The sequence below is a fragment of the Pan paniscus genome, chromosome 5 (genome assembly GCF_029289425.2).
Source record: "Pan paniscus chromosome 5, NHGRI_mPanPan1-v2.0_pri, whole genome shotgun sequence".
In the NCBI taxonomy this organism is placed as follows: domain Eukaryota; kingdom Metazoa; phylum Chordata; class Mammalia; order Primates; family Hominidae; genus Pan; species Pan paniscus.
The window spans coordinates 119,446,399-119,472,317 of NC_073254.2; the positions used below are offsets into that span (position 1 = coordinate 119,446,399).

The window sequence follows — 25,919 nt, forward strand, 5'->3', positions numbered from 1 at the left end:
TTTAACAAAAATGAACTAAAGAGCTTTATTGACATCACAGTACATTCAAGAATAATTTTAAGAACATTACAGCTGAAAGAGAATGGCATGTTTATAGTCTTATTATGCACTATATTTTTTGAAAAAAACGTAATACAAAGAAATCCTATTAAGTAACTTGGAGCAGCATTGGAAAAAGTACACCTATTTACAGATTAAAAAAAAAAAAGATTCTGGTTTCACCTACACAGCCACAATGTGCCTCTATAATGAGACAAGCCCTTAAAACTCATGGAATTTTTTTAAAGAACATCATGGCATTCTTGCCACATCATTCCTCAGCGTTTACGACGGGGAGGGGTTGTTGATCTGAAAAAAAAGGGAAAAGACAAAATTTAAAAATAAAAATGTATTTTAAACTAAAAATCTGCAATTTTAAATAAATAATATTATATAGGATTTCTAACATTTAAGACTATGATTATTTATCAAGTACCAAACTGAGTTTATTAAAGAGAGAGAGAAAGGACACTTTCAACTTTGAATAAATTCAGTCAAATTTTTTAAAAAATCAGACAAAATACTTTAAAAAGTATACTACCTTGATCGGGACTTAGACTTGTGTTTGCGGCTTGCCTTCTTACCAGACCTTTGAGATTTCTCCATGGATCGCGATCGACTATGTTTAGGCTTCTTAGCCTTCTTTTCTTTGCTACTTCCTGGAGACTCAGAACTGCTCCTTCCACTAGAATCAGAGCCTGAATGTTTTTTACTATCTTTGGTAGTACTTTTCTTACTATCCTGTCTAGAATCATGTCTTATGATTTTAACAGATATAGAACCACTCCTAGAAAATGTTCTTTCACTTTCTCGTTTCCTTTTTAATCTATCATCCTGACTACTGAACTTAAAATCTTTTTCTTCCCTTTTTTGTTTCTCTTTTCTTTTATCCTGTTCACGTTCCCTTTCTTTGTCTTTCTTTTTCCTATCTTTATCTATACTTCGACTCCTCTCCTTTTTCCTCTCTTGTTCTTTAGCCTCACCTTTATGCTTATGACTGTTCCCACTAAGATTTCCACGTTGATCATCAATTTTACGCCTATCTCGACTCCTACTGCGACTGGCACGATTGGTTCGTCTATCCCTTGAGCGACTTCTACTTCTACGTCTCTCTCGGGAAGGACTCCGATTTCGTCGTCTTTCTCTTTCAATGCTATTTCTATTAGATCTCCTTCTATCTCTAATCTTTACCCTAGCCCTATTGCTCTCTATTTTAATTCTGCGAGAATAGCTTCTACTCCTGCTACGTCTAGCTTTGATTGTTGGAGATCTACTCCTACTGTGTCTCTTTTTCCTTTTAGGAGAAGAAGACCGAGAAGAAGTACGACTACTACCTGAGCTAGAACTGTATGAAGAGCTAGAGACAGTACTACTAGTACTACTAGTTCTGCTATTGCTACTGGAACTACCACTACTAGAACTTCCCGACCTACTCCTTCCTTGTTTTTCTTTTTCTTTATGCTCTTTTTTTGGTTCTAAAACTGATGTGGTTTCATTTGGAGTTCTCTTCTTTTCATTAACCACATCACCGTCTGCTTCTCTTGCTTCTAGTAGTGATAAACTATTTTGCTCTTTATGGATAAATTCATTCATCTCTTTTGTAACCCTTTCTGTTTGCTGCTTTTCTTCTGAAACAGAAAAAGACAAAAACAGTAAGAAAATGTGCATGTAAAATTCTCATACTACCAAATGTCAAGCTACCAGACTGTAACAATACAACACCATTTTCAATAGAATTACGATGCAAGCCATATAAGTAATTCAAAATTTTTTAGTAACCACATTAAAAAAGTAAAAAGAAACAGGTAAAATAACCCAATATACCAAAAATATTATCATTTCAACACATAATTTTAAAAAATTCTGTTCTCTTTTTCAAGTAAAGTTTTTGAAATCTAGCATGTAATTTATACCCACAGCACATGCCTAGCCACATTTGAAGTTCTCTATAGCTTGTAGTTAGTTACGTTACCCTCCTGGACAGTGTAGCAAAATACAGTATCAAGATGTAGAGGTGGGTGTGAGGCAAGTAGGAAAAGACTTCCCTTTTGTCCAACTAAAGCAAAATTTTAAAGGTAAGTAAGTGGTTTATAGAGAAGTCTTAGCTGCTAACTCTTAATTACCTTAGATTTTTCAAAGAAGAAATTCTAAGTAAATTTTCTCTTTTGTTATTCCTAGTATTAGGTAAAGTATCTTAAGTAAAAAACTTCTAGGTTCTCTATTATCCTTATATATCCTAGCTACAAATTACTTTTCAATAGTCTTACAAATATATTTTTCCCATTTCAAAAGTCATCTTTTTCATTTCAAGACTTTTAGCAAGAAATAAAAATACCCTAAATAGCTTGGCTTATAGCCACTGCAATAAATGGATCCTAAAACAACCAAACAAAAATTGTGACTTTAGTTTCAGTTATATCACATATTATTTATAATATAGCCTTTATTTTATCCTTTGATATTTTTAGGTTAGTTAAAAAATAAAAAGAAATACAAAACTGGACCAAAATTAAGTCTAAAAGGTATACTACACCTTCCATCTGTTTATCATGTAATAGCTGCTGTTCTTTTTCTTTTCTCCAAAAAGCTTCCTGTTTTTGCCGGATTCGATGCCGTAATTCTTCATCATCAGTGTCAGATGACTCAGATCCTCTGTCACTCCTCTCATCTTCACTGTCTCCTGATCCATAACCACCCAGTCCACCTGTGTGCATAAAGCTCAGTCTATCATATGAAAAAAATTATACTATGCACTAAAAACTTTTCAAGGTCTGAGAAGAAAGTTCATTTCTTTTTTCATTGCCTTTTCCCAGAAGAATACGCTTATTCGGGGTGGGGAGAAGTATACATTCAAACGCTTAAGGAGTTCACAGAACCTTCAGGCAAAGGTTACTTAATATCTTATTCTTTCTGGACTATTTCATATTTTTCTCAGTGTAAAGGAATCATAATGGGTTTGCTGTACTGTCCATACTAACCAACAAAACTACTTAACAGGGCAGTAACAAAGCCACGCTAAAGCTTAATGATGACCCTGAAAGTATTTCTAAAATTAACTTTTATTGTTCAAAGTTTAGAAATCCCTAGAGCTAAGCAATTTTTCCCTAAAAAAATTAGAATACTATAATCTCCCTGGTACAGAAATATTATGGTGCTGAAAATACTCCCCACCCTGAAATGATCTAAATAACCATAACAAAACCACATGGGCATTTGGTTCTACCCACTTCTCTGGGTCCTCACAAAAATTAATTTGAAATGAAGATGTGGAAAAGGCAAATTCAAGCTTTTACAGCCTTGATAATAATACCATGCAAATAGTAAATTATGAACACATCACTACTATTTTACTATGATAAGATAAACCCTTTCCTCTATATTAAAACTTGACTTGCCACAACACAATCTATGTAAGTTATTAAAAGCATTAGTGGATAGGTTCTTCCCTAAGGCATGTATGCAATAATTCTGAAAGTGAGCTTAGATACTATCATGGCTAAATTATGAATTATTAAGTACAAACTATAGGTGTTCATATATAATTATATATATATAAAATGCATATATTGGAGCAATAAGGAAATCTTCCAATATAACCTGCCCCAATAAACTATGAATTAACCATCACATTTATAAATTTCTCACTGTGAATGCGTTAGTCAAAAAAATAGGCAAACCTTTTTAGACAGGATGACATAACCCTAAGACCTAGGTTTTTATAAACTGAGTAGGACTAATACAGTTTCAAAATAGAACACGCAGAGAGACAATGTATGTGTGATTTTTCCCTTTAGGCCCTCTCACAAATATGGAAAACACTTACCGAGTCCAGTGAGGGAAGCCAGTGCACTGGACTGTGCCAGCTGTTTTGCAGGAGCTTTGTATCACATCAACAACAGGAACAACATGTTAACACAAATAGCCACGATTTCATAGTCATGAGTCTATGGTATTGTTAAATCTACTACTATTGCTGCTTTTTGGGGAGAGAAGAAACATTAAAAACATAACATTCATTTTAAACCAGTATCATGTCTGGCTTTGAAATTATAACTCTGATGTGAGTTGAAATTGGTTTATAATGAGAAAAAATGTTGACAGGTATATCTGTATGTCTACTTCTGAGATTATGACATGTAACTTAATTTTTGTTTTCAATACATTTTTAAGGTGTTACTAAAAATCTAGGGGTAGGGAATCCCTTGCTTCTGTAAGAGATAAGTGGTAAACTAAAAATTGTAGGTTGATAATTCAAAATTCATTAGTCAAAATAAACTGTATCAGAAGTCACACAACAATGCCATGTTATCTATTAAAAAAAATCAGGTGAAATAAACTGAACACCAGGAATTTTCCACAATACATTTTAGAGGAAAACAGCATGATTGCTAATTTGTACTCATGTAGGTCAGATAAAACAAAAATATTTGTATAGCTTTAATATGGTGTCTACGAATCTAATCTTTAAGAGTTAAAACATGCAAGAGAATATTCAAATATCTGGTAGAAATCCAACAAGGACAACAAAAAAAGGCCAAAATAGTCATCAGAACCAAAATACCCCAGGAAAAGCAAAACCAGAAACACCAAAATATACCTTTCGTTGCTTTGCGGTGTGCATCTTTGGCTACGTAATAAATTTCTTCATCTGTGACATCCAGCAGAATTTCTGTCAGAAGCATTTTTGTCAGCAACATCTAAAAAAGAGCATTTTATACAGTATTTCTAATTATTATAGCTACTAATAGTGTGACATCTTCAAAAATATTAAAATGCAAAGCCATTTTTTTTTTCAGACAGTCTCACTCTGTTGCCCAGGCTGGATCATACTGGCGTGATATTGGCTCACTGCAACCCCTACCTCCTGGGTTCAAGTGATTCTCTTGCCTCAGTCTCCCAAGTGGCTGGAACTACAGGTGTGCACCACCACACCCAGCTAATTTTTGTATTTTCAGTAGAGATGGGGTTTCACCATGTTGGCCAGGCTTGTCTTAAACTCCTGATCTCAAGTGATCTGCCTGCCTTGGCCTCCCAAAGCGCTGGGATTACAGGCGTGAGCCACCGTGCCCAGCCACAAAACCATTTTATAAAATATTTTTAGACATCAGAGCAGCCATTTCAAGGAATAAAGTATCTTGAACATTTTTCTGTAACATCAAAACTTCAACAAAATTCCAGGCTGGGTGCAGTGGCTCACACCTGTAATCCCAGCACTTTGGGAGGCCGAGGTGGGCGGATCACCTGAGGTCAGGTGTTCGACACCAGCCTGAACAACATGGCGAAACCTTGTCTCTACTGAAAAAATACAAAAATTAGCCAGGCATAGTGGTGGGCACCTGCAATCCCAACTACTCGGGAGGCAGAGGCAGGAGAATTGCTTGAACTCAGGAGGCAGAGGTTGCAGTGAGCCAAGATCCTGCCATTGCACTCCAGCCTGGGCAACAGAGCGAGACTCCATCTCCATAAATAAATAAATAAATATTCCGAAATCATACGGATCAAAGAAAAAAATATTATAAATGTATCTGTATAGTAGACACACTGAATTCAAAACACTTTTTTCTTTCTTTTTTTTCCGAGACAGGGTCTCACTCTGTCAGCCAGGATGGAACGCAGTGGCACCACCTCGGCTCACTGCAACCTCTGCTTCCCAGGCTCAAACAATCCTCCCACCACAACTTCCTGAGTTGCTGGGACTGCAGGTGCACCTCACTATGCCCGGCTAATTTTTTGTAGAGACAAGGTCTCACTGCAGTGCCCAGGTTGGTCTTGAACTCCTGGACTCAAGCAATCCTCCTGCCTTGGCCCCCTGAAGTACTAGGATTACCCCAGCCTGAAATCAAAACATTTAAAAAAGTCCCTATTAATAAAGGTTTCTATAATTGTTTTAAGTTAAAAGGAGTATCTCTTCAATTAATAATACTGGTCAGCAGTTCTAGTTTCTGTTTTTTCCTCTAATATTTTCTCCAAAAAAAATTGCAAACAAAATAAATCCATGTACATAGTAAGAACTTTAACATTCTACCATTTGATACTCTTTCTCCTCTTCAGTCATCTCAGGGTCACTGTGCTCTTCTTGAGGAACTGGGGATGGACTTCTGGTGACTTTCCCACTACTTGCAGCCTCAACATTTTCAGTGTCTTCTTCTTCCTCATCACTATCCTATAAAAAATAATAGTATGGTAGTCCAAATTCATGTGTATAATGTAAAATCCTTATCTTACATATAGAAAATCTTAAACCCCAAATTAAAAAGTCTATGAAACAGAAATATGAGTGAAACTGCTATCTAAATTACATTTACTACAGATTTCATTTGATAATTTAAAAAGTATAACCTGGGAAAAATGTAAGATTACAAGAAGGCTTAGGAAAATAAATTGTTTTTTCAATTTTACTTTTCCCTTAGTCAATTTTAACCTTATTTTATAAATACCCAGAAAAACATAATGCCCAGAGACTGATTTAATTACTATCTATTACATATAATGGGCCTGAAATGAGACACTTATAGAACTTTGGATAAATGGACCATAGACATATTATTCAGTATAACTTTTACAGCTATGTATTTAAGCTATTTACCTAAAGTTGCACGACTTAAAATGAAAAATCTCTAATCAGATTTTTCAGGGCCAAGATCTCAGCTGGCCCTGAAACTCAGTAAAACATGCTTCTTTTTAGCTCATAATAAACAGATAAAAATGAGGTCTACTTCAGATTAAACAAATGCCAGCAGTTTGTCTCCTGTCTTTGTATGGTTTTAGGTTTCAGGATCCAGATTGCATGTGACCCTTTCCTTTGTCAGAGAAGTGTCCCCTAGTCACTTTTAATAATCCCACTAAGTAAAAGACAAGATGACCACCTAAATACTACTGTGGAAAGACTACGTGAACCAGGGGAAAAATATATGTAACACAATCCCACAGGCATTTGGGAGGAAAGAGGAAGGAAAATTTCCAAACAATTTTTGATGCTTAAAAAAAATTTGGAACACCACTATTTCATGTAAAGATTTTTTTTAAAAAAAAGACTGGACAGAGTGGCTAACGTCTGTAATCCCAGCACTTTGGGGGGCCGAGGTGGGAGAATCATTTGAAGCCAGGAGTTCAAGACCAGCTTGGGCAACATGGTGAAACCCCATCTCTACAAAAAATACAAAAATTAGGTGGGAGTCGTGGTGTGCGCCTGTAGCCCTAGCTACTTGGAAGGCTGAGGTGAGAGGATTGCTTGAGTCCAGGAGTTCAAGGCTATGCTGAGCTATGATTGTGCAACTGCACTCCAGCCTGGGCAACAGAGTGAGACCCTGATCCCCCAACTGCCTAAAAAGACAAAAAAAAAAAAGAGTAACCTTTAACAGTGTCTTTCTGTTGCTTCTTATTTTTGTTACTTAACATCTAGAATAAAAACACAGATTTTGCATAGATCTTTTGGGAAAAATAAAAGTAATTTATGGAATTTAAGCAAAACTAATGCCTGCCAAAATCTAGTTATTCTGCTCTTCTTGAGATTTATTTCTAAAGCAGAAAATGGCCGTGCAAGACAGACAAATTTCCTGAGTTGCATACTGGCCAGTGCTGTGGCTATCATACCTGCTGAATAAAAAAGTTCCTAAACCACTCAAGCCATCTAACTGATGAAGATTTGAAGACTTAAAATGTTGTTATACTTCCAGTGCTCACGTCAAAAACAATCAAAATTATTACATCCTCAGGTATATGTTTAAATGTTCAAAAGAGGGAGATTTTATTTCTCTATTACTATTTTAATGTAGCTTTGTTTTATAATCTATCACCAGGGAGTCATCTGTACCACAATGAATGAATACAGATTGTTTATCAAGATCTAGCCAGCTCTCTGGAATGAAGTGTTTATAAACTTGTTGTCCCATTTTCTCCTTACTGTATCTTCAGTAACACATATATAAAATCATAATCCTCAATATACTTAATGAACGTAATCTTAGGAACATCACTCTAATACTTTCCTATAGGCTAAAATATCTATTTCAGTAAAGTTTTCACACAACCAAGATTTTCACATGGAGTTTCATGTTGGGGATTCTACTTACAAATTTACTTCTCTGAGGTAAACGAGGGCCATCCCCTCCTTCAGCATCTTCTGTGGCCTTTTTTTCTTTTTTGGACAATTGTGAACGTTGTTGTTCCATTCTTTCTTTCTCCAGTTTCTTCTGCTTTTCACGTTCCATTTTTTCAAGACCTTCGCGAATCCAAGCGGGAAGAGTCCTGCGTTTTACTGCGTCTGTTTCACGTGGGAAAAATATACGCAAGTCAGTTAAGTAAAATATTTCTACAAACTTGTGAGTAAATTTAAAAAATATCCCATTAAATATCATGCCTTTCTTCAATGCCATCACTTTTAATAACAGCAGGGACCACTGCTCTAGTGCTTAAAATCTGCCAGGACACAATGAAAGCATGTTAAACCATCATCTAATTTAATCCTTACAAAAGCCCTCAGAGATCACTACTATTACTCCACTTTTTTCCACAGGTGAGGAAACTGAGACTCGAAAAAATTAAGTGATTTGCTAGTAAGTTAAAAAAGCAGTAAAGTTAGAATCTTCCTAAAATGTAAAAAGTAAAGATTTATTAACAAATGCTCCTGTCCATTAAATACTGAACAATTTAGAACTTTCCAGATATAAAGTGGCATAAATATGTATTTGTCACTTGAAATAGGCTGGCTCTACAATGTTATTTAAAAAATTGAAATTTTCTGCCAAAATACTTAGGGGAAGTGAAATAACCAGAGGAAAATTAATCTGACAGCAGTGCATCAGATGAACTAAGAGTGGACAGAGATTGAACAATTAGATTTAAAAGGAGAAGGGCTCATATATCTGTATAATGTACTGAAATGCCTACACTGAAGAAAATACCAACATGCTATGGCTAGCATAAATTTTCACTTCATCACAAAATCTGGAATTTAATGTGAAGGTTTAAAGAAAATTATTTAAACCTTTTAATTTCAGACCAGTATCATTTTTGTAATTTTAAGCTTTATGACCATAAAAAATAAAGTGTCAATTCCTAATACATCAGAGATACTCAAACAATTTTAAGAAAACAAGACATCCTTTTTATATGATAAAAAAGTCATGCCAATTGTGGTCCACTAAACTAAGTTAAATAGCTACCAATTTGTGGAGGCTCCTGCTTCACAGGAAGTGCAATAGGTGAACGCTGACGATCCCTGAATGATGATGGCCTTTCTCTTCGATTCTGGGGAGGTGCTGGAGGTCCTGGAGGTCCTGGTTGCCAATAAGGAGGATGAAATCCACCTTGCGGTGGACCAAAAGCAGCCCCATGCTGAAAGAGTATTGCAGTTTATTTTTTCTTCAAATTAATACAATATACTCTCTGGGACACACGTGTGTTATGAACTGGGACAGTAGAAATCCATGTGTGCAGCACATCCAAGAATTCCATGGCTCTAACATCCACCGATACTTCTATAGTCCCAAGAACCTAGGCTTACTTTTCTTAAGATTTTCCGGCTACGTAAATGCAAAGAGGCTTCTAAAAGCCAGCTGATAAGCTACTTTCAAGAAGTATATGAAATTTTTCATTCTGAATCCATTTACAAGCTAATCCTACCACACTAAGACATCAAATAGATACTAATTTCTCTTTAACTAGACATTTTTGTCAATTTCAACATCCTACTTACAGTGAACAAAAAGTGAACTAAACAACTTAAGCTGTTTCTATAATCTTGCAGATATATTCATTTATAAGCAAAGATAGAAGTTAATGAATCATTAAATATTTTCTGCAATTTTGCTATTTTCAGAGGCTTTTCTAGGCCAGCTGCCAATACAGCTCTTTGTCTTGTTTACATGGGATCTACCATGCAAAAGTAGGGTAAGCAGATGCTCCCTGCCATTATATTTCTTCAAACAACATAAAAACTGTTGTATCTGTATACCAAGTATACAAGTATCTGAATATTTATTAATGAGAGGATTACCATCTCAAGGTGAATACTATATGTCCATTATCAAATCTACCCTAGAATTCATGAAATAATTCTTTCAAAATTTTAAATTATGATAGCAGTTTATAAGTTAATAATTGCAATCAGTTATTTCAAAATGACACCTAGCACTATAATTTAAGGGTAGACCCCGGCAGAGGGAATGAAGTAAATAAAGCCCAACATACAACACTATTCCCCACAGAGTTCTATGTCCCTAGGAATGAATTGGATGCTACAGAGGAAATTATATACAATTCCATTAACATGTCATGTCAGAATGGAAAAAAAATGACACTAGAAAAACAGTCATAATTCTACATAGCACAAGGAATTACACTTAGGAAAATGATCTATATTTTTTATTCATGTCTTAACCATGAGCTATATTCAATTACTGTGCATTCTCTAGTCTTTAACATTTAAATATACCATTTTGAAATATAAATTAGAAAATAAAACATCATATAGCTATTGCACTTATACATTTTTAATTTTTTCAAAAGTTTTCCCTAATGATCTTTTATACCATTTTCCTAATGAAATAAAAAAATCAGAAAACAAATTCTAATTATTTTAATACTCAAAAATTGATAACTGAGACAGAATGTGCTTATTTATACAAGTCTGAAAGGTGAAACACGTATCTTAGGTATTCTTGATGAGACACTTCCAAAGAATGGATTACGTGCACATCTACAATATTAAAGCAACAAAATATCTTTCACCTGATAGTCAAACTGGTTCACTGGCCCCACTGCAAAATTATCGGGTGGTCCACCAAAGTTGTGATTGTTCTGGTTAAATATATGCCTGTTGTCAGGGGCAAATTCCCCACTGTCCTGACTGTTGCTGTCTTCAGAAGGAGGAACAATGTCCATTGGGCCTGGTGTTGGTGGCATCCATGGCTGATCTGGAGGGGGGTGTGGGGGTTGCTGATGCATTCCCCATTCTATTTAAGATTTAGGCATAAAAACATTCAACAGGCGGTTATAACAAAATCAACACAGAATTTTAAGATCTCAAGAAAGATTTTTCAGTAAACATACAGATTTAAAAAACAACTTATGACTTCTTGGTCAAATTCCTTTTGTTTACCTTAAAAATAAGCAATGAACTAAACTGTCATATATAATTCAAAATGAGCTAACTCCACTCTAATTCATATCCTAACCAAATGCCCAAAGTTATTTTTAACAAATGTAACAAAATCCAAAGCACTATTTTTGTTGAATTTTTATATTTGTTTAGTAACAACACCACAAAAATAATACCTTGAGGTTTTATATAATTTCTTTCTTACACGAACACATTTATCCTCACAACATCCCTGTGAGGTAGGGAGAAATTAGGTATTATTTTTGCCAATTTCGGGAGGGAAAATCGAGGCACACAGAGGTAAATCACTTGCCCAGGGTCACAAAGTAAAGTAAAACTAAGGGGTAGGGATGCCCGGGGGAGTCATTTAAGAACTTAAACTTAGGAACTAAAACATTTTCAAATGTGGGGAAATTTCACTTTCAAGAAAGCTAGAAATGAACCACCTCACAGTATCAAAGACTAGAATATTTATGTTTTTAAAAGTAATCTGAATTCTCGTTTTTTTTATTTGTTTGTTTTAAATGAGGGACTCATTCTGTCACCCAGGCTGGAGTGCAGTGGCGTGATCACAGCTCCTTGCAGTCTCAATCCCCTAGGCTCAAGCAATCCTCCCACCTCAGCCTCCCAAGTAGCTGGGACTACAGGCATGCGCCTCTATGCCTGGCTAATTTTTAAGGTTTTTTTTTTTTTTTTTTGTAGAGACAGGGCCTTGCTATGTTGCCCAGGCTGGTCTCGACTGAGGTCTCCATTCTTATAAGGAGAAACAAAAAGTATTAATAGGGAAAGGAGGTTATGACTTCACCATCAGCATACCCAAATGAGAGGCTGATTTCCTCCATAGTTTCAAGTGACTATTAAAAAGGAATAACACAAGCCGTGGAAGACTGAATTAGCATCAAGAAATCTACATCATACTGTGAAATAAAACAAACAAAAAAGTAAAACACACAAAAACTTATGAAAGATCTTCACTATCTGAAAAAAAAAGGGAAGAAAAAGGTAGGCGGATGGTAGGGGCAGAGTATATTTGACAGACTAATTTGTCACACAGTGACACAATTTTTCTTTAATTAGAGGCTAGACATGTTTTACTCTGCCAGTGCTGCTTCTGAAAAGGCCAGAGGTTGCAATAGAGAGACAAAGAATGCTCTCTTCCCTAGATGCCAAGTGAGGTTTCCAGAGTGTTCCCAGCCCCTGTCAGCCTAGGAATGAAGAACCAAGAAAAGAATCAAACTGAGTGCCACAAAGCTAGCAGAATGAGTACAGAATAATTTTAACCACAAAATGTCAAAGTCAAATCAAATTGAAAACTGCCTATTCTTTAAGAAGCATTAATTTCCAGAAGTCATACAACTAAGCAAATTAAAAAATTTAATAATAATCTTCATTCTGTTTTTTAAAAGTCTTAAAATTGTGAAAACATGAACAACAAACCTGGTTGCCACATTCTGTTGAAGTTTGAATCCCCTTGGAAATTCCCATGATTGTTTGGACCAGATTCCATTGTAGACATATCTTGTCCATTTGGCATCATTCCTGGTGGTTGTTCTACCATGCTTTGCTGTCCTGAAGCTTCTCTTTGGGCAATCCAAGCTTGGGCCAATGCAGCCCAATCAATCTGGCCTAACGTAAATTAACACTGAATTCAGCATTCAGAATGTAGGAGTTAAAAGAATAGTGCCTCTATGTAAAACAAGCAGTTCAACTATTCCTTAGATCTTAAATATTTCAGACAGAGAGGGTATGAGGGAAATTAGAAAAAATTTTTTTGAATGAGATCTTAAATATTAAAGCATACTGTGTCTGAAAGGGTACTTAGCAAATAACCCATATTCAGGCTAAAAAATAATATAAACTACTTACACTTTCAGGAAAGAACTTCACAAAAAACACTCTTAACCCATTTCTAATATTAATTCATATAAAATTTATCCCCTGCATCTTAGTTTACTGAATTTTTAAATGTCATCACCTTTACAAAAAAAAAACCACAAAAATAATCAAACGCTATCATTTCTTCCTTCAACATGTCCTATTTATCTTTCCAGGCCTGCATTCGAGCCTATAGGCCTTTGATGAGAGCAGCTACCTAACTCTGTTTTTCCTTATGGTTGCCCTTCTTTAAATAAGGCTCCCTTCTCTAGCCAAAACATGACTAGTGTAGTCTGGCTACAACTTCTTAGCCAGTCTTTATTCAAAATTCATTTCCCCACTATCTTGAAGACTCTCTTCCCAAGATACATTTTTTTAATTTCTAAATTTTTACGTATCTATCCATCCATCCATCCATCCATCCATCCATCCATTCATCCATGATCCATCCATCCATCCATGTAGAGTCTGGGTTATGAGCCTGGCTAATTTTTGCATTTTTGGTAGCGATGGGGTTTCATCATGTTGCCCCGGCTGGCCTCAAACTCCTGAGCTCAAGCGATTTGCCCACCTCAGCTTCCCAAAGTGCTAGAATTACAGGCATGAACCACCGCACCTGGCCTCTCTTCCCAAGCATCTACATTTAACATTTCAAGATCTTTTTAATAATTTTTATTTTGCAAGTCCACCCAAAAATGCATTAAGATCTAATATTAATAAAGTAAACAAAGTAGAATAAGATATGTTTTTCTGCATCTTACTTTAATGAAGATTAAATAGGTATTCTCATACAGTTTGAAACACTGGCATAACCCCTATGGGGTTACACGTGGCAATGTGCACCTGAAATTACCGTGACTTAACAAACCTAGCTCTTTTCATAAGAAAATAATTGGACAAGTGAATAACAATATGCACACAAGATTATGCTAATTGTTTCAAAAAGTGAAAAACTATAAATAACAAAACACCCAAAAGTGGCTTTGTTAAATTATGGTACAATCCTACAATAGAATGATACAAGGCTATTAAAAAAAGAAATAGCATCAGATCAACCCAGTGAGGGCAGAGCAATGTAAGTGGTCTTACGGATGAAACAAAATTGGCCACTAGTTAACAATTATTAAAGCTAAATAATAAACAAGGGCTCCCTATACTCTTCTACCTTTGTATGTGTGCCTGAAATAGTCCACAGCAAAAAGAAATTTTAAAATGATATAGCACACCATCCAGTTCAATATAATATACAACTTTAAGAGTCAGAATTCACAGAAGTGTTCTCCATAAGCAACATATTTTAGGCTTTTCTCTTTCTTTAGAAAAACAAGGACTAAATCAGTTTAAAAAATGTAAAATCTTCAAAAAGCTTTCTACATTTTGAGAGTCTTCCAAAGGGAAGTCCATTTCCTGCTATATATGCTATGGCAAGGCTATTTATGAGAAGATTAAATTCTGACCATAAAATGATCCAGTACACCAATCTCAATTCCATATCCCTTAATCCATCCCATCATGTGTCTTCTACCCATTTCCACATATCCAACCCCGCCCTTTCAAATTCAATTTGTTTCCTTACTTGGATCCTGTTGGTGCTGGAATGACTGCATCCATTGTTGCTGGTTCAAGGGCCACTGCTGCCAAGGCTGTCCTCCTTGATCCCACATCCCTTCTTTTAAAATATACTTGATTTTCTATCTTCAATAAATTAAACATAGTTTAAAAATTATAGTGAGTTATTTAATCTTAAAACCTCACATCAGAAATTATTATATGATGATACATTTATTTCATCAGAGGTCTAAAATTCTTGTCAATAGCTTGCCAGAGGCAACTAGAATTTTTAGGGTACCAAACGAGGTAGAAAATTTTGTTAATGCTGGTCTCAGAATTTGGTGGCAAGCATAACACAATGAATTTAGCTCAAAAAAGACTTTTTAAAAAACTCTATTTTTTGTACAATATAAATTTCTGGATATGTAATTATTTTGAAGATTGTAGGAAAAAAGTGATTTCATTTCTCCCCAATCAAGATTCCTTTAAGATAGTAACCAAATAGCTTCAGCAGATGAAGAAAAATTCTTCCTTATATATAATTACAGCTAAAAAAATGAAGAATGTAGAACAGAATTAGAAAACTATCATATTGCCAAAAGTAATAAAATATTTATTCAGGAAACCTTACAAGAAAAGTTGATGAGAAATCAGAAATTCAAAGGTTGCCAAAATATCACCCCTACAGATTATTAGGTGTCTACTATGCTCCCAGAATCACTAAGAATTCTCATCAAAAATGTTTAACTGAGTCCAACTGAGCTTTTGGATTTTACTTCCAATATAAAGCAATTTTAAAGGATAAAGAAATGAGATAAATGGTATTAAATCCAGAAAGTAAGACAGCCTCCAAGACCTGGTTTCTTAACATATAAATAGCATGGAAAAGATGGGAGGGAAGGTACTTTATGTTAATAACTATTAAATTTAGGAGATGGTATGGGGGGGAATCATCACACTAGCCCAACTTTTCTGTAAGCTAGTCTGAAAACATTCCTAATAAAAGGTTTAAAAGTCTTACAAGTCTAATATCTTTGTACTTTATCCAACACTGATACACAACCCTGTTCAAGAACCAGTGACTCACATAACCAGGGCATGGTTTCTTCTTTATTTTTGTATCCCAAGGCTTAGCTCATAGCAGGCATTTAATAAATGTTTACTAAATGAATCCTTCTAGATTGATCCTTTCCTGTATGCTAAAAACAAGATAAAAGCAAGCCTTTGTATTGCAGGATCACAAAAAGTAGGCAAGTTGGATAACAAAAAAAATAGAGATATTAACTCTAATAGGACAATTGGCAATTACAATTCAGGCTTTTAAAGGTTTCCAACTCCAGTCTTCGCAGCATTCCCAGAATGCCATACAGGTATAGTTCTATCTGCGGCAGATACTAATCCCTCAAATGAAGAACACTGTGAATTATGGGAGGTGTATTTCTTTGTCACCTTGATTTACTTATGAGTCAAATGTACCTGTCTTCAAGTTACACTAATGTAATCAATTACAATGACATTATTAGAATATGGCAAAATAGGCACTACACAGCACAAATGAGGCCAACAACTGGTTTGGGTATCAGTTCCAAGTTAAATATATTGTTTTCTAACCTCTCTTCAGTGTTTCCTTCTTCCTCCCCTTTTTGTCCTGTCCAGTTTCCCAAGTACGCCTTTAGAGTCCTTTAAGGCTAAATAGGTTATCAGAGCCCTTGAAAAGTAACCTCGCTTACAACTTTAATTAAGAGTTAACAAATAAATAGGAAACACCAAGAAGACACACCAACTGCTATTTAAACTGACCTCAGAGGTTCACCTTCTGTTTAAAACTTAGGTTGATTCAGACTACAGCTTCGAAGCATAGCAGCAAGATTATGTATGCCCTAGGGGGAAAAAAAGTAGATGTCTGCTTATAGATTATCATGATTCGCATAAAAATAAATTCTAGAGATGCAACATAAGCGTGATCATCTCCAAGTTAGTCACTTTTCCTTGCATTAACTTTATAATGGGGAATTATTTTATCATAATAAAATCAGGGAAAAGAGATACACCAGAAATGAAGAGGCAAAGCTTTTTAACATCTTTTTTCTTTCCAAATCTTTTATTTACTTGAACAATTCCTTCATAATAAAAAACAATGTCAAACAATTTAGAGATTGAGAAAAAAGGAACAACAAACATTTGAAATGAAGATCTCATCCACCTATTAACTTAGATGATACAAGGTAATAAAATATTAATTTAAATTTTCCTATAGAATTCTATGTTTAGAAATTAACATTAGCAAGGAGAGAACAGTTTGTTCCTGAAATGGTTTAGTTTCCTTTTTATTCAATCAACAGCTTTTTACAGTTGAAAGAAAGACAAATTTATTCATCTTTTTATCTTCAATAAGGTACAAGAAAGCATCTTGCACATAGCAGACACTAAATAAATAATCAGTGTCTAGCTATTACTTTCTGTTTAAAGGCTAATGATGAGGAAGCTGTTAACTTCTACTTATGAGAACCAAAAAGCTTGCTGTGCTTTCCAACGCTTTAACAGCTTATCAGAGTTCAATGCATAATTTTTCTGTCTTAAGTTGTAAACTCATATAATACAGACATTATCAACAGCTCTATAAAGTGCCTACTGAAACTGAAAATGTGCACTTACTAAAACCATTTAAATGATGAAAATGATGTATAATGACTCCCTACCATCATTCCCAATCCATAAATTTACTTTTCCAGAAATTACTCTAAATAAAGGTTGTTTTTCTTACTCATGTTTAATGGTTGTCATGGACAACTTTTTTAGTTCCCCTTTTAAGTTTTCTGGTCACCACTTGTCACCTAGACTTCAGAGCACAGGCTCTGGTTCAGGATGCCTACCTACATCCGTTCGTTAGTGGTGTGAACGTAAGTAAATTATGCTCTAACCCTTGGTTTTCCAATCTGTAAAACAGAAGACCTAAATGTCTATACCCCAAAGGATTATTGTGAGGATTAAATAAGAAACACATAAAAACTAAGCATCAGAAGTTTCAATTCGTGGTGATTAATATCAATACTAGAGCTTTCCCACCATCACTTTTGGTAGCACTCTTCAAGTTAACAACTATTAGGGGGTTTTAAAAAAAAGGTGATCGGCCGAGCGCGGTAGCTCACGTGTGTAATCCCAGCACTTTGGGAGGCCAAGGCAGGTGGATTACCTGAGGTCAGGCATTCAGGACCAGCCTGGCCAACATGGTGAAACCCCCGTCTCTACTAAAAAATACAAAAATTAGCCGCGCGTGGCGGCGGGCTCCTGTAATCCCAGCTACTTGGGAGGCTGAGACAGGAGAATTGCTTGAATCTGGGAGGCGGAGGTTGCAGTGAGCCGAGATTGTGCCATTGCACTCTAGCCTGGGCGACAAGAGAGAAACACCATCTCAAAAAAAAGTGATCAAGCCAACCCACTTCTGCTCAACTCCATTTTCTTTTCCAGAAGCAATCTAAAACTTACAGAGGTTTCACTTTATCTTTGAAAGAATTCTTTAGTCTAAATTTGTCTTCCTGTTTCATGGGTTGAAACTTTTATTGTTATTATTATTATTATATTTTTTTTGAGAGGCAGTCTCGCTCTGTCGCCCAGGCTGGAGTGCAGTGGTGCAGTCTGGGCTCACTGCAATCTCTGCCTCCTGGGTTCAAGCGATTCTCCTGCCTCAGCCTCCTGAGTAGTTGGGATTACAGGTGCTCGCCACCAAGCCTGGCTAATTTTTGTATTTCAGTAGAGACGGGGTTTCACTATGCAGGTCAAGCTGGTCTCGAATTTCTGACCCAAATGATCTACCCACCTCGGCCTCCCAAAGTGCTGGGATTATACGTGTGAACCACCACACCCAGCTGAAGCTTTTATTTAAAAAAAAAAAAGTTTTCCTATGAACAGAGGTTTTAATTTGCATATTTTCAAGGGTTTGATTTGTATCACCTATGATCATTTTTCTGTATGTTTAGAACAGCCACTTCTACTTTTGCTATATTTTTAGAAGCTTTTCTTCCCCAAAGTTTTGATGGAAGCTACTATTCAAGTAATATAATGTTTTGGACACTTAGGCTGAGAAAAATACAAAAAAGATGTGAAATTGGGAAAAACAGAGCAGAATAAAAAAACAGTAAAGAAGGTGATGGTAAGTTAAGGAAGTTAGGGGCTATTTATTAAAGCGCTTTAATTAAGTCTGGAGTTGAGAAACTTGATTTAGTTACAGAGGATGACTACTGGATGAGGGCACAGGTGGAACACCAAATGGTTAGTCTTTTTAAAAGACAATTTACTGGCTGGGCACGGTGGCTCACGCCTGTAATCCTAGCACTTTGGGAGGCTGAGGCGGGTGGATTACCTGAGGTCAGGAGTTCAGGACCAGCCTGGCTAACACGGTGAAACCCGTCTCTATTAAAAATACAAAAAAATCAGCCGGACATGGTGGCACTGGCCTGTAGTCCCAGCTACTCAGGAGGCTGAGGCAGGAGAACTGCTTGAACCTGGGAGGTGGAAGTCGCAGTGAGCTGAGATAGCACCACTGCCCTCCACCAGCCTGGGTGCCAGAGCAAGACTCCGTCTCAAAAAAAAAAAAAAGGCAATTTACCATTACGGCATCTTAACAAAACGTACATGCACATCCCTCTGACCCAGCAATTCCACCGCAGGGTCCTAAACCATGAATGTGAATATTCATACCATAATTCAAAAATTGGCAGCATATTTTGTAACAGTAAACATCTGGTTTCAGTGACATTAAATTAAAGGCAAGTTAAATAAGTTAGAGTGAACCATACAGTTGATTCCTATTCAGCCATTAAAATGAATAAGGTAGACTGCTACATACTGGTACGTATTATCGTACAAACTGCATTAAGCGAAAAAAAGGGACTACAATCTGTCCCTTTTCTACAAAATTTTAATATAAGTCCAAATTTCATTTTCATGACCAGAGTTACCTGTTTTGGATAAGATTATCAAAATTTACTCTAAATCCTATAAGAAAATGAGATACAGGACATTTGCCCAATGTCTCACAGTTGAAGAAGTTTGTGTAATTTGTACTGCCTGTACTAGTCATTATGGACTGTGTTCATTAGCTTCATTTGATTCTCTGTATCTTTAAAAATCTGTATTTTTTCTAAAAATACACATTGACAGAATAAAATAATTAAAAGAATACAGAAAGATATAAAATAAAGATAAAAAATACCTGATTCCTATTTCCAATTCCTAGAGCTTAGCAGTTTTGAGAAGATTTTGTAATTTAGTAATTTTCTATACATAACTGCATTCTTTTTTTTTTTTTGAGATGGAGTCTCGCTTTGTTGCCCAGGCTGGAGTGCAGTGGTGCGATGTCGGCTCACTGCAAGCTCTGCCTCCCAGGCTCACACCATTCTCCTGCCTCAGCCTCCTGAGTAGCTGGGACTACAGGCGCCTGCTACCACGCCCGGCTAATTTTTTGTAGTTTAGTGGAGACAGGGTTTCACCCTGTTAGCCAGGATGGTCTCAATCTCCTGACCTCGTGATCCTCCCGCCTCAGTCCCCAAAGTGCTGGGATTACAGGCGTGAGCTATTGCTCCCGGCCCATAACTGCATTCTTAAAAAGAAAAGGCCTCAAGTGGCATCATTTTTCATGCATTGGGCAAATGTTCTCTGTCTCATTTTCTTATAGGATTTAGAGTAAATTTTGATAATCTTATCCAAAACAGGTAACTCTGGTCATGAAAACAAAATTTGCACTTACATTAAAATTTTGTAGAAAAGAGACAGATTGTAGTAAAGACTTGTTATAAAACTAGGAAATACTTAAACTTTTATATATGTTTCAGCACATAGCACAATGCTTGATAAGGAGTTTCATTAACTATTGTTTAATTAAACAGTAAGATTACTAGTGATTTTATGGCAAGGATTTAGGAACACTACTCTTTCTTCCTTCATCTTCACCATAGTATCTTCACTACTAACAAATCCAACAAATGCAAAATCTAGAAAACAGAAGGAATACACAGGCACAACACAGTAATCAATGGATACATATTTTAAATTTCACTATGGTCTAATGAAATAACATAACGTTGTACCATTAAAAATGACATTTACAAGTTGGTTTAAAAATGATTTGGAAAATGTTGATAATTTAAGGATGGGCATTTGCTACCCTCTTCTTTACCACTGTTTGAAAGCTTTCATTTAATAAGTTAAAGATGACATACAATACTTTTTATAGAGGGTCTGCATTAAATTTTCATGTTTTTGTCTTGGCTCAAACAAAAATCTTCTTTAGGGGAGAGAAAACATTTTATAATAATTTAAATTCTCCATAATGTTTTGTCCATATTAAGTGGTTAAATATTTATAATTCACTGAAATGTTAGCAAGTAAATACATTAATGTTCAACCATGAAAATGACATTCCAATATTGCTACTGTGATTTTATAATATCAAAAATTGATTCCAATTTATTCACTCTTCCTTTAGACTTAATTTTAAAGCTTGTTAGGCTTGGGTTTTCAAGTTTGGAGAAATTTGATTAATGACGGGCAAGGCTGCAAGACTTTCCTAAGAGTATTTCCCTTTATGGGGTAAAGTGAACTGCTATTTCCTTGGAAAACAAATGGGGTCTGGGAAGAACAGAAAGATGAATAACCAAGGTTTGTATCAGATCATCAAAGCCACCACACACTGCCGCAAAAAAATCAAGTGATAGCTATCACCAGTGTTATGGAATGAATTGTGTCCCCATCCAACAGATACACTGAAGTCCTAACTCCTGATACTTGTGAGTATCAAGTGATACTTGTGAGTATGTCCTTATTTGTAAATAGGGTCTTTGCAGATGTATTCAAATTACAGTGAGTTCATATTTGATTAGGAGGGACCTTATTAAAAAGGAGACATAGACACTTACAGGGAGAATGTAACATGACCACAGTGGTACAGATTGGGAGTAGATGGCTCTATAAGCCAAGGAACATCAAGGATTGACAAGAACTACCAAAAGCTAGGAAGAGACAAGAATCCCCTACAAAGCCATTAGAGAGCATGCCCTACCAAAACCTCAATTTTACACTGTTAGCCTTCAGAACTGTGGAAGAATAAATTTCTGTTGTTTGAAATCAGCCAGTTTGTGGTAATTTGCTACAGTATCCCTAGAAAACTAATACAACCAGAAATGGCCATCATCTATTTTATCCTTTTCTTAAATGGATCTATATTAGAACTTCATCGCTTTGAGGTCCTAAAACAACTTGTTTAAATGACAAACATTTATTTATTATTGAGAAAATCTCACTCTGTCGCCCAGGCTGGAATGCAGCGGTGTGATCTCGGCTTACGGCAACCTCCACCTCCCAGGTTCAAGCAATTCTCATGCCTCAGCCTCCCGAGTAGCTGGGACTACAGGTGCATGCCACCGCGCGAGGATAATGTTTGTATTTTTAGTAGGGATGGAGTTTCACCATGTTGCCCAGGCTATCCTCAAACTTCTGGCCTCAATGATCCATCCTCCTCAGCCTCCCAAAGTGCTGGGACTACAGGCATGAGCCACCCCGTGTGGCCAAAATGACAATCAGTAATATTTACAAAAGTCACTCAGAGACTGTGACAGAGATGGATGAGAATTAAAATGTGGTATTTTAAAGTCCTTGAGCATCAACTACAAAATCAAAGAGCTACAGAAACACATCTATCATTTGATGCATAGGATGAAATATTTCTCAAATCAACCACAAAGCTGAGAAGCCAGAAAATACAACAATCCTCTTCACCCCTGACATTTCAGTCTTACATGAGTTGACTGACCTCAAAGTCAAAAAAGAATTTATTTGTTTAATTCAGATTAGGTGGAAATGGCACTGGTAAAGATTAATCTTGTAATCATTCGAAATACGGAAAACAGAAATTTTGCTACTTTATGTGACATGCATTTTAGTATATACTGAAATACTTGCAGCTTGTAGCTCAAAAGATTATTTTAAAAGTGGAGGACAAGCATGGCGGCTCATGCCTGTAAACCCAGCACTTTGGCAGGCCAAGGTGGGTGCATTACTTGAGGCCAGGAGTTCGAGACTAGCCTGGCCAACATGGCGAAACCTCCACTCTACTGAAAATACAGAAATTAGCTGGGCATGGTGGCACATACCTGTAGTCCCAGCTACTTAGCAGGCTGAGGCAGGAGAATCACTTGAACCCGGGAGGCGGGGGTTGCAGTGAGCCAAGATTGTGCCACCACTGCACTCCGGCCTGGGAAACAGAGTGACACTCTGTCTCAAAAAAAAAAAAAAAAAAAAATTGGAGAATTGGAGAGTTGGTTATAAATACCCCCCCAATAATAATTTAAAAATAAATGCAGAGAGAGAGCCCAAAATGACACCCTAGTAGCAACAAGCACACCTAGGCACGAGAACTTGGTTTTAATACCATTCTTCAATAAAAGGAATCAGAGATCTTTAAAGAAATAGCTGACTCTAGGACTGCGACAGGAAATACAAAAGATGAGTCTGGAGCATGTATACTGCCAGGAAGTAATAAAGTGCTAAAAAAAAAAAATTGATAGGAACATGTCAAAGGAGAACAGTAGACAACTCGAAGAGCTGCCAATGGCCAAAGCTGGTACAATTTGAGCAACAAAATAAAGAAGTACTGGATTATAATACAAGTTATGTAATAAACATCCACAAGCCCATAAGGATATGATAAAATAAACAAATAAATGTGAGGGAAGACACAAATCTCCCACAGAGAATTCCAAATAAATTATGTAAATATTCCACCCTAACTGAGGAAGAGCACAACTGTCCATTCAGTAAGCGTGGGCTCTGCAAAGTGACTTCCTTCCAAAGAGAACAGTATAAAAAGGGGTGGGGGAAGTAACTTTACAGTGGATAAATCTAACAAACGCTACTCCAGAAGGATGATCAAGGTCAGTAATAATGTGATAAGTCACCTTGATAGTATGTATCCTTGATAGCATGTGTTGAAAAGGGCATCTTACCTCTGTGATCTTCCCCTGATATAGTCCGTAAGGCCATTTTAATCATGAGAAAATCGTCTGGCAAATTCCAATAGCAGGGCACCCTACAATATACCTGACCCATACTCCTCAAAAGATGTCAAGGTCACTGTATTAGTTTGGTATGCTTGCCATAACAAAGTACCAAAGACTGGGTGGCTTAAGCAACATAAATTTATTTCCTCACTGTTCTGGAGGCGTATAGTGTAAGCTCTATGGGGTTGATTTCATTCTAAGGCCTCCCTCCTTGGCTTGTGGATGGTTGTCTTCTCCCTACGTCTTCACATGATCATCCCTCTGTGTCCTACTCCCTTCTTATAAGGACAGCAGTTATTAATATATTGGGCTAAGGTCCACCCTAGTGACCTCATCTTCTTTAAAGACCCTCTCTCCAAATACAGTCACGTTCTGTATTTGGAGTACTGAGGTTAAGACTTCAAGATACGAATTTTAGAGGGGCACAAGTCAGCCCTTAACAGTCATCAAAAATTAGTTAAGCCTGAGAAACTGTGACAGCCAAGAATATACAGCCTAAGAATATACAACAACTAAATGTAATGTGATATCCTAGCTGGCATCCTGGAACAGAAAAAGGACTTTAGGTAAAATGTGAGGAAGTAGGAATAAACTATGGACCTTAGTTAATAATTTATCATTATTGGTTCATTAGTTGCAACAAATGTGCCATACTAACATCTATTAATAAGAAGAGAAACTGTGTGTGTAGTGGGGACGTCGTATGTGCTCAACGTAAACAAAAACTGTTCTAAAACATAAAGTCTATTAGTAAGTTAAAAAAAAAAACTCTCAAGAACATCTTTAAAGAACTGTTTTATTTTCTCTATATGCCCTTTGCCACTTTACAAAAAAATTCCACAAGTAAAATCTTTAGTAGTCTGGTTGCTGTTGTTTTCGCCCTGCTGCACTCAAATGAGGAATTCTAAGTTTATTTTGTTTTACTTGGGGGCAGGGGGAAGTAAAAAGATGTAAAAGATTAATGTTGAATTAAAATCTTAAGCTAGAATGTTAATTTAACAACCCACAAACAAATTTGTCTAATGCTCAATTTGTTCAGATGACGATACTATCCACCACACGGTAAAAAACTGAAATATTGGATACTACCTTTAGCGAAGCTTAACACATAATATCCATCATTGGGTAAGAACACACGAAAAACACAAACTAAGGAACTGCGCCTGCGTAGTCAGAGCCTCAAAGGGTATAAGCTCCAGGTCGCGAGCCCCCGCCTCCTCTGCCCCCATGAACCCCCTTCCCACAAGGGGGTTCCCACTGCGCACGCGCAGTGTTTAACGGCCGGTCAGGAACCCAACAATTAGTCCCTTCTCGTCCGAGAGGAAACTCTGTGAGAAGATGGGGCCGTGAGCACTCTCTTTAACAAGGACATTTCCTTTTCAGCGAAAGCACCGCTCTGATTTACCAAGTCTGGCGGACCGCACCGCTTTAAAGGAATGAGGTTCCAGCGGTCGCGCCAAGCAGCGTACGCAGCCTATTTTAAGTTATGCTACCTTCGCCACAGAAACCAAGAACGTTGTAATGGTCCGGCAAGTGCCCACGTGTAATTGTTCTCCATCACTTACCCACTCTAGCTCGGGAACACCCTTGTCGCCGCCGTTCCGGTAACACCTCTCCAACGCTTTCGATGTTTCTACTTCTTCGGGAACAAGACAAGATGGCGCCCGATTTGTCTCACCCGGAAGTAAAGAATAATAACATCCGTTTGTCATCTGAAGCCATACCATCTCTCATCCAGGTTTGTGAACACGTGATTGTGCGGATTGACATGTTTCGGCGCCATTTTTTTTGTGGGCAAACCCATCTCTACTCTGGTCAACACCGGGCAACTGAACCATTCCTGCACGTTACTTTTTAACGTAGCTGGCGCCATTCCCGACCCATCTTTATGGTGGCCAGAAAGCCAAGAACGTAAGTGTTCTACACATAGGGCGCCTTCAAATTTTTTACTTTAGCAACGTGATCTTCCTTTAAGGGGAAGTATGTTCCCTCCTAGAAACACTCCCGCCTTGGAGAAGGGGTTGACTTCGCAACTCCACTTACAGACTACGGAGGAACCCCAGGGTCAAACCAAACCAAGCCAATTCTGGCCAGTTGCTTAGCGCAGTTCAAGTTACTTAGTGCGCTGGAAGCGGCATTTCAGGCAATCCAGCTTCTGGCTCGAACCTTCTCGGAGTATTCCAAGGATGGAATACTCTCACTTGAGCGCTGCCGAGGGTGCCGCTTGAGGAAAACGTGAGTTTGTGAAGGTGAGCAGTCTGGGTCGGTAGCGAAAGCGGAGACCTTAGCTGACCCCGCAG

The 25,919-nt window shown here is 36.9% G+C and overlaps 1 protein-coding gene across 5 annotated transcripts; it reads right to left on the bottom strand.

Moving 5' to 3' along the window:
* Nucleotides 1-25,299, bottom strand: PNISR (PNN interacting serine and arginine rich protein). 5 transcript variants are annotated; one of them, XM_034962572.3, is made up of 13 exons: nt 25,185-25,293; nt 16,367-16,446; nt 14,592-14,706; nt 12,578-12,766; nt 10,771-10,994; nt 9,204-9,375; nt 8,112-8,302; nt 6,065-6,202; nt 4,637-4,736; nt 3,863-3,916; nt 2,573-2,743; nt 581-1,667; nt 1-348 (listed from the first exon to the last, which is right to left on the bottom strand). In XM_034962572.3, the coding sequence occupies exons 3-13, from the start codon at nt 14,677-14,679 to the stop codon at nt 318-320; spliced, it is 2,445 nt and encodes an 814-aa protein (XP_034818463.1). In that variant the 5' UTR covers nt 14,680-14,706; nt 16,367-16,446; nt 25,185-25,293; the 3' UTR covers nt 1-317. The 5 variants fall into 5 exon arrangements, with proteins under 5 accessions (XP_034818463.1, XP_034818461.1, XP_034818462.1 ...); XM_034962570.3 differs by having other exon boundaries at nt 14,592-14,710; XM_034962571.3 differs by lacking the exon at nt 16,367-16,446 and having other exon boundaries at nt 14,592-14,710; nt 25,185-25,299.
* Nucleotides 25,300-25,919: the final 620 nt, after the last annotated feature.